Here is a 9,965-nt window from a genome sequence, read left to right on the forward strand (position 1 = left end):
CTCTTGTTATTGGTCCTCTGTCCTGTCAATCATAACGTCACTACTTCCTTACTTCTCGCCTACAGACCGGCTTGGATTTCACCCACAGCCCACTGTACAGACTGCCACATAAATAATTGAACCTCCTCAGTCTCGAGTTGGGAAACTTTACAAACAAAACCGACATAATTATGGAATATTCACTATATTGAATATTTAGACTAAAGTTCATGGAATCTAATCATGTTCTGATCTATTTATTCTCACCAACGTAGCCAGAAGCACTCTCGTTGTGCCTATTAAACTTAAATAGATAGTTAATAATGCATAAAATCTTTACTTTAATACTATAATAGTTATTTTACATAAGTTGTGAGTTATACTATTGGTGGTGGTGGGGGGGGGGGGGTGAAGTGAAATGATGTGTGGCCAAGTGTGGTGACTAACTCAGAATTTGTGCTCTGCATTTAACCCTTCCAAGTCCGCACACACACAATAGTGAACACACAGACAGAGCAGAGGATAGCCATATTGCTCTGACACCCAGGGAGCAGTTGGGAGTTCTGTGCCTCAATCTCACCTCAATCGTGGTAGCCAAATGAGGGTGGAAGAGAGCACTGGTTATTCACTCCCCCCACTGACAATTCCTACCGGACCTGAGGCTTGAACCCACAACCTTTGGGTTACAAGTCCGCTCTCTAACCATTAGGCCATTTTCTGGTACAATTTCCATATTATGGTTAGAAATGAACCTGTGATGTATGTAAATGCTACTCACTTGAGTCTAAATGTTGAAAATAACCATGCCATTACATTTTGAACATTCACAATCATAATTCTGAAAAAGAAAATGAACTTTCGCCAACTAAACAAAGCTCTAGACTAAATAAACTCTAATCTGGAGGAAGCAAACATTTCATGCTGCTAAACTGGTTTGGAGACATACACCTCTGGTATTTCAGCTGTGTGGGAGGGGGGTGTCAGCCATTGATATTTTTGAAGGGTTTCACAATCTTAAAATGAGCAGATCACATTTCGAAAGCCAAGTTCCCTATTGCTGAGTGACTAAACAATGGTGTGTAGTCATACGTTTATCGTCACCTAGCTTGAACTCAAATAGCTGAACAGAAATGTAATTCCTTAATTCCTTTTTTTATGCAACTGGCAGACAGTAAACAGTAAAAACCTTTACTGAAAGTAACAGTTACACTTTCACAGCAGAGCTTTTCATCTGTACAGAGTGTACAGTATAACACCCTTAGAACACACAAATAATTTATATATATATATATATATATATATATATATATATATATATATATATATATATATATATATATATATATATATATATTCAGAATGCGATGTCAGATATGAGTGAGGTGACCTCTCAGCTCAAGTTTGGGTCACAAGAGCATCAACTCTGAAATAAACCCATATCAGCTTAAAATACATTAAATATACATTGATTAAGTGTCTCAGTGTAAGCACACCGTTTCAAGATCAGTTTTCTGCTTCAGTACATTACACAAGCACTGAAGGAACGCTGAGTAGTAAAGACCCAGAGGCAAAAGATCTTTCGGATTGGAATCAACGAGGGTCACGAGGAGCCCTGCCTCTTGTGACTGATCACTCGGAGCGTCTCTAGCTGCTGTGCGCGTTGGCTATGGACAGTTATCAGATTTCTGTTCTCTTCTGTAAGTATCCTGTATTCTTCCTCAACTTGCGCAAACTCCATCGACACCTTTTCGTCCTCTAGCAGCTCTGCCATGAGCTCCCTCCTGAGTGTGACAAACACAAACAAGGAAAAAACACATTATAATCATTCAGTACAGCACTTCTTTAATGACTGTATTTAATTTAATGATGATATGAGAGGTGTGTGCCAAAGTAACATATTATGTGGGTTGGGTGTCAGACAGGTGACAACAGTGGGTGGTTCTGTGCCTGAAACTATATTATAGGAAATGAAACTGTCAACACCATAGTTGTGGGTACCTGGACTGATACGATGAGGGGGGGGAACATGATTACAGACAGTAGACATCTAGATAGAGAGACTTGTCTGCGGTTTTTAATTTTTTAACTAGCTCAGAAAGGCAGAGCCAGTGTAAATAAAATCTATTTATGACATTATTTTTGAAAGCATTCTCGTATATATACACAAAAATAGATTCTTAAATAAGTCATGCAATTATGTATTTAATGTTACTTATCTTTATCACAACTATTATATACTAACATACTGTGTGATTTGGAAATACAGATCTACTTTTTAAAACCTCAACAAGGTTTTCAAATAAGGTTTTTTGACAGCGTAAAAAATGGTATACATTTAAGGCTTTACAGTGCACTTTAATTTTCATTAAAGTTTGTCTTTGTAATGTAAATGTTAAAAACACAAAACGTCCTGCGTACCAGTACATTATGCCAGGTCTTGTCATGATTACACAGGCCTATTTTAACCATTGGGCAGCATGAGTTTTAAGGAAACTAAATGAAGACAGACAATGGCAGCTTTGATCAACTGTCTGTCTGTTAATACTTACAACAGTGTGTGTTTATACAGAACATACTGTAAAAGAGTATATTTATTGATAGTAGAAATGCAATAGCATATTAACAGGGTAATTTACAACTCAATTTGAATTTGAATTTGAAATCAATCTCAGTAATCTCTTGAATACATGTTTGTGTTCTGAGTTATTTTTAAAGCTTACTTTCTGTCTTCCAGCCTGGCGATTTCATGTTTGACCTGGTTGAACTCATTGGCCATCTTGCAGTGGTTTTTGTACACTTCAATGGACTCCTTTAGAGACCGACATGGCAGCACCGGCTAGTGAGGAAGGTGATGACATAATTATTACATCACATTTTTTCAGTGGTGAAATTGTTTTATTTATCCTAATACTTCAGCACAATTGCTCTTTTTAACGAGTCAGTTGACACATATTTTATACAGTATGTTATAGTCAGTTTATATACTTCAGCTAGAAGAGTGACTGGAGATGAATTCAGGAACTTCTTTTTTTTTCTTTTCTCTATGATGCTATATTTGGATTGTCAGCTACATCCTGGAATATACACAAAATCGTCATACGGCCTGACAAGAAGATTTCAATCAATACGTGATATGTGGAAACATTCCTTTTGTGTCAAGAACTTCTTCTTTCGCAATGACTCATGGCACAGTCCTACGGAATATCATCCACACGACAAAACACTTCAACTTCTCCCAGTTTTTCCCCTACTGTGTGGGTGTGCATGTTAAGTCCAACCTGATTTTAGATTGAAGGACAATTTCAGCATTTCAGAGAGTGATACTTTAATGGGGATCTTCCTATAAATGCTAGCAGCACTGTTCTTGTAAACACCATTAATCAACCAGGCATTAATAATCATAGTATAGCCTGTATCATACCACAAATTTAAATAAAAACAAAATAATTTCACAAATGGCTTTATAGATTGAAAAAGAATAAATTGAAAGAACCTACTGTACACACTAGTCAGCACATTTCGTGCTTTGATGCAAAGAGACACATGCAAGCTTTCAGAGCTTGCTCACTTTAGCTTTTTGTCAGTCTGAGAGTATTTGTTATTAGTGTAAAAGCCTTTTTTTCTCTCTCAGTAATATAGTAGTTATGAGGAAATTGTATGAGGAAAAAATACTGAACTAGTCATGTTGTCAACAATCAAAACCAACCCTACATGTCAGCATGAAACAGCATTCACTCTCCATTTACTTGCGTAATGTAGCATATTTTTGAGTGAAACAGCATATTTATAGGGGGAAAAATAGTAGGCCAGGACATTTTTTCTATCAGGAGCTGATTGGATTGTGAAAAGATGGAGGATATCACTCCGAAAAAGAAAAGCAAGTTATACATTTTGATGAATGATTATGAAGATAGGTATTTGTTTTTCATACTGTTCACAATAAGACCAGTGGAGGTATATTAGATACAAAGTCTGTCATTTATGAGCTCCTCGTGGTAAAAATAAATGTTTTTGTTTAATATTTTTTTGTAAAAACCTATAAAGATTTTTTTATAGTAATAAAGATAAAAGATTTTTTTTATTTAATAATAATTAACAACAGCAACAGTAATAAGAAAAATAATACAATTTATGGGCTTTAGTGACAAAGATCAAATGTTTTTATTTAATAATTATCAGTATTTATTTAAGAAGTATATTTAATAATTATAATAATTAGTGCCGTCATTGCGATTAATCACATAAAAATAAAAGTTTTTGTTGACAACATATATATGTTCATTTATTATGTATATATAAAGACTAGCACACATTCAGTATATAATTTGAAAATATTTGCATATATATATATATATATATATATATATATATATATATATATATATATATATATATATATATATATATATATATATACACACATTTATATATTTATATCATTATATTTTAAATTATGTATAATACGTTTAATGTATAAACATAATATTTTTTCTTAAATATATACATGCATGTGTTTGTATTAATATACACATAATAAATATATAGATTACAAACTCATATATTATGTAAACAAAACATTTTATTTTGGATACAATTAATTTTTTGACAGCACTAATACTAATACATTAATTAGGTATGGGCTTCTACTGACAATAATAATTGTTTTGAATAATAATATTAATAATAATAAATTATGGGCTTCTAGAGACAAAAATTGAATGCTTTATTTAATCATACTTTTTAATTAGTACATTTATTTTTTATTCCAAATGTATCATTTATCATTTTGATATTATCATTAAATTTTGAATTTTGTCACTAAATGCTTTATTTAATCATACTTTTGAATTAGTACATTTATTTTTTATTCCAAATGTATCATTTATCATTTTGATATTATCATTAAATTTTGATTTCCTGTTGACTATGATGATAACTTAAAGGTAAATAAAACTAATGCCATCTTGTGGTCTTACAGAAGCATTGCTAAAACATTTTCTCATTGAGAAAGTAGGATTCTCTAAATATCCCATTAAATATGCTAAATAATAAGTTGCGCTATAAAGTGAAAATAGCCAAAGGAGTCAAACGATTGACATGACCAGTCAAGGACTGTTAATTCTGCTGTTTAGCGCTAATATTAGCACAGTGGATTTAGCTTTTCGACAGTTTTTTTTCTTGCATACCCGTCCCACTGTTTGACCCCAAACATCTTTATAACATACATCTTCATAGCCAAATGTATAGACTCTGTATTCTAAGTGTGCAGTACTATGCCGTATCATGTTTTAAACAGATTATTAATAAACATTACCTGCAGGCGTTGCTCAAGGTCAGGGAATGATGGAAGGGGATCCTCTGCATCTTTCAACTCTGACAGGAAAAGAAAGCCAAAGGAACATGTCTGGTATGAGAATGCTAATGTTTGAGATCTTTACTCCAAGGCCTTAGTGGTGACATCTACATCCATCTAATCAGCTAAATCCTACCACAGTGCACATGACACCACAGCATGTCCAGTTAGCTGTTTACACTGATCCAGGTCCAGTTTCCCTTGTGTAAACAAACATGTGGCTATTCACCTAGAAACTGCTTCCAGATCAGTGCAAAAAGACAAATTTGACCACCACCTGTTTTCTAAATCCTGAACGGACAGATTGAAAGTAACTATCTCCCAGGTTCTTTACAATGACTTGTCTTTAACGAGTGTTCTGACAGACAGCTTGTCTGCACTGATTCCCGCCATGCAAGCTATGTCCAAGTGGGCCTCACTCGCTCATGTTGAGAATCCTCTGATGCAACCTGCTAAAAACAGGCCTGTTTACAGTCATGCATCAGCCAGATGGCCAATTAAAAGATAAATATACATAAAATTTTGCAAGGGCATTATCTGAAACATGATATGCTTGTGATTCCTGCAGAATGTTGCATGACATGACAGGAGCATGACAGTTTCATATAATTTTGGCTGACTGCATATATATTATTTTGAATTTTCCCAATCTATCTATCTATCTATCTGTCTGTCTGTCTGTCTGTCTGTCTGTCTGTCTGTCTGTCTGTCTGCCTGCCTGAATGTCTATCTATCTATATGTCTGTCTATCTATCTGTCTGTCTGTCTATCTATCTATCTATCTATCTATCTATCTATCTATCTATCTATCTATCTATCTATCTATCTATCTATCTATCTATCTATCTATCTGTCTGTCTGTCTGTCTGTCTGTCTGTCTGTCTGCCTGCCTGCCTGCCTGCCTGCCTGCCTGTATGTCTATCTATCTATATGTCTGTCTATCTATCTGTCTGTCTGTCTATCTATCTATCTATCTATCTATCTATCTATCTATCTATCTATCTATCTATCTATCTATCTATCTATCTATCTATCTATCTATCTATCTGTCTGTCTGTCTGTCTGTCTGTCTGTATGTCTATCTATCTATCTATCTGTCTGTCTATCTATATGTCTCTGTCTGTCTATCTGTCTATCTATTTATTTATCTGTCTGTCTGTCTGTCTGTCTGTCTGTCTATTTATCTGTCTGTCTGTCTGTCTGTCTGTCTGTCTGTCTGTCTGTCTGTCTGTCTGTCTGTCTGTCTATCTATCTATCTATCTATCTATCTATCTATCTATCTATCTATCTATCTATCTATCCATCTATCCATCCATCCATCTATCTATCTATCTATCTATCTATCTATCTATCTATCTATCTATCTATCTATCTATCTATCTATCTATCTATATGCCTCTGTCTGTCTGTCTATCTATCTATCTATCTATCTGTCTGTCTGTCTGTCTGTCTGTCTGTCTGTCTGTCTGTCTGTCTATCTATCTATCTATCTATCTATCTATCTATCTTTCTGTCTATCTATCTATCTATCTATCTATCTATCTATCTATCTATCTATCTATCTATCTATCTATCTATCTTTCTGTCTATCTATCTATCTATCTATCTATCTATCTATCTATCTATCTATATGCCTCTGTCTATCTATCTATCTATCTATCTATCTATCTATCTATCTATCTATCTATCTATCTATCTATCTATCTATCTATCTGTCTGTCTGTCTGTCTGTCTATCTATCTATCTATCTCTCTATCTATCCATCCATCTATCCATCTATCAATCTATCTATCTATCTATCTATCTATCTATCTATCTATCTATCTATCTATCTATCTATCTATCTATGTGTATGTCTTTTTATCTATCTATCTATCTATCTATCTATCTATCTATCTATCTGTATGTCTATCTATCTATCTATCTATCTATCTATCTATCTATCTATCTATCTATCTATCTATCTATCTATCTATCTGTATGTCTTTCTATCTATCTATCTATCTATCTATCTATCTATCTATCTATCTATCTATCTATCTATCTATCTATCTATCTATCTATCTATCTATCTATCTGTGTCTTTCTATCTATCTATCTATCTATCTATCTATCTATCTATCTATCTATCTATCTATCTATCTATCTATCTATCTATCTATCTATCTGTATGTCTTTCTATCTATCTATCTATCTATCTATCTATCTATCTATCTATCTATCTATCTATCTATCTATCTATCTATCTATCTATCTATCTATCTGTATGTCTATCTATCTATCTATCTATCTATCTATCTATCTATCTATCTATCTATCTATCTATCTATCTGTCTGTCTGTCTGTATGTCTGTTTATCAGTCTGTCTGTTTTTGTGACTGTTAATTACACACACACACACAAAAGAAGAGAAGAGAAGAGAAGAGAAGAGAAGAGAAGAGAAGAGAAGAGAAGAGAAGAGAAGGATGGAATTATTGGAAAGAGTGCTGAGTGTAGCATGTTTATGTGTAGGACTCTATTTATGCTCCACTTTTGGGAAAAAGAAAAAGCAGGGCAATGTTTCTGCAAAGCGTGAAGTATTAAATGCTTTTAAATTTAGGCCAGTGTTCTAAAAGCAAATGAGTGAATCATGCAGCACTGAGGTATTAAAACAGAAACCTGATGCTGCAATGCCCAGGCAGCAGCTGCCATCAAAGCATTTGCCCGAATAGCTGTAAAACACTTTGACAGCGCTGTTGACTTTGTGGCTAGGTGTATTTTGTTTTTAAGATGCCAGAGATCAACTAAAATAGAGAGGGCACCTGTTTCTTTGTTAAGGATGGTAAAAGCTGAATTGATCCCACATGAGAGGCTTTAGGTGGGTTTTGCTTGTTGCCATTTTGGTAGAAGTCATGCATCGTACGGACCGTGCGGAGCGGGGGAACACAACTCTATTTTAGTCTCTCGATCACAGTGTCTTTGTTACAAGCGTGTAAACTCCTAAAATAATAATCTACTTATCCTTACAAGATGTGTTACCTGAGGTTTCGTCGAGACTGAAAGCGATTTGTACTTCAGGTTTATCTGCAGACACTCGTCTAGTTGAGGTGATCATTTATTCCTAGGAAAAGAACAGATCTGGATTAAATGGGTGGATTTTATGCTTTAGATGTAAGAGATCAGCAGCCTTTCAGGGGTCATGAATAGGTTTCATCATGTGCCCAAAGTTGCATCAGGGATTAAACAATTGGAGAAAATTCCCTTTGCAGCCAGCAAATGAGATCATACTTCTGTATCAGCTGCACAGTGTTTCTTAGTGTTGAAATGAGTTGTGAAATCATATTTGTGTATGTTTATAGTAATATTATATGTATACTTACTATACTTTATTAGTTTTTTTTTTTTTTTACTGAACATTACAGAAGACACAACCCCAATGTAAGTGTCACAAAAAAGGCTACAACTTGTTAAAAAGGCTATAAAGTGTTGGTTACTGTTACTTTACTTTGTTAAAGCAAAAAGCATAATTTGATAGGTGTAATTTGTTACATATGATTAGATGAGACAGTAAAACCCCTTACCTGACAATAAAAACTTATTCGCAGAAAACTGTCAGTTAAAATTTAGATTCTCAAGCCTCAAGAGTTGCTCAGCAAAAGACACAGAGCTGTAGAAACTCCATTGAGAATCCTGTCGATCTTCTTTCCTGTTTATACTGTAAAAAGTCTCGTAGTCTTCGTAGTGTACACTGAGAAGCCAAATGCAGGTTCACAAACACAGCCAAAGTAATAGTTCTTCACCAGGAGGCTGTCAGAGTGGCACTGTGATTCTCTTTGTGCCAGCCAGACTCCACAATTAAATGGCTCCGATGGCATGACTTTACGCTAGAACAATGTCTATCTCTCCAATCAGCTTTGAGTCATCCATACATTCAAGAGAACAATGCAAAGCTTTGGTTTTTGAAGTTGTTTTGTGCTTTCTTTACAAGATGATTCAGGGTTGTGGTTTGTGTTACAAATCACACTGTTAGGTTTCTTTTATTGCAAAATAATAATCATTAGTGCAAGCATTCCGAGCTGTGTACATCAAATTGATTGCAAAAGAAATACACACAGAAAAAAACTTAAAATACATTAAAAAATATATATAAAAAAATATATATATTAAAAATATATATATAAAGATATTTAAAATAATGTAGACTAAATAAAAGATTTATAAACAATAGAATAATAAATCAATACAGTAGAATAAATTACTATATTCATTTGTCTCAAACTAGTTTTAACAATTAATTTGATTGTTGATTATTTAAAGTTATATGAATATTTAACAACATACATAAGGTATATCAAAATAGTTGTACATTTAAATGTATTTACTGAATTTAAAATAAGAAATTGCTTTTCAATTAAAAGTATATTTAAACACACATTGAATAATGAATAAATACATATAAATTATTTTATTTATATAGAATAAAATAAAATGTTATTTGATGAATAGCTTTGTTCCTCTTTTGTAGGTCACTGGATAAAAGCATCAGCTAAATGTATAATATATATATGTGTGTGTGTGTGTGTGTGTAATTTATAAATTAATTTGGCTAAGGAAAAACTGATTAAGTACTCATAAATAAATAAATAAATATTAC

The 9,965-nt window shown here is 33.4% G+C and overlaps 1 protein-coding gene across 1 annotated transcript; it reads right to left on the bottom strand.

Moving 5' to 3' along the window:
• Positions 1-1,337: 1,337 nt before the first annotated feature.
• LOC113095399 (MAP3K7 C-terminal-like protein) lies at positions 1,338-9,147 on the bottom strand. Its single transcript, XM_026260917.1, has 5 exons — positions 8,893-9,147; positions 8,351-8,432; positions 5,294-5,352; positions 2,700-2,815; positions 1,338-1,760 (listed from the first exon to the last, which is right to left on the bottom strand). The coding sequence occupies exons 2-5, from the start codon at positions 8,424-8,426 to the stop codon at positions 1,580-1,582; spliced, it is 432 nt and encodes a 143-aa protein (XP_026116702.1). The 5' UTR covers positions 8,427-8,432; positions 8,893-9,147; the 3' UTR covers positions 1,338-1,579.
• Between the last annotated feature and the right edge of the window lie 818 nt (positions 9,148-9,965).

Source organism: Carassius auratus, unplaced genomic scaffold, assembly GCF_003368295.1.
Source record: "Carassius auratus strain Wakin unplaced genomic scaffold, ASM336829v1 scaf_tig00215709, whole genome shotgun sequence".
Lineage (NCBI taxonomy): Eukaryota > Metazoa > Chordata > Actinopteri > Cypriniformes > Cyprinidae > Carassius > Carassius auratus.

Bases quoted from the DNA above. Each gene is read 5' to 3' on its own strand.
- LOC113095399 (XM_026260917.1), bottom strand. From the start codon at position 8,426: ATGATCACCTCAACTAGACGAGTGTCTGCAGATAAACCTGAAGTACAA. The intron at 5,353-8,350 runs GTAACACATCTT...TTTTCCTGTCAG, and splicing joins CAGTCTCGACGAAACCTCAG to AGTTGAAAGATGCAGAGGAT. The intron at 2,816-5,293 runs GTAATGTTTATT...CTTCCTCACTAG, and splicing joins ACCTTGAGCAACGCCTGCAG to CCGGTGCTGCCATGTCGGTC.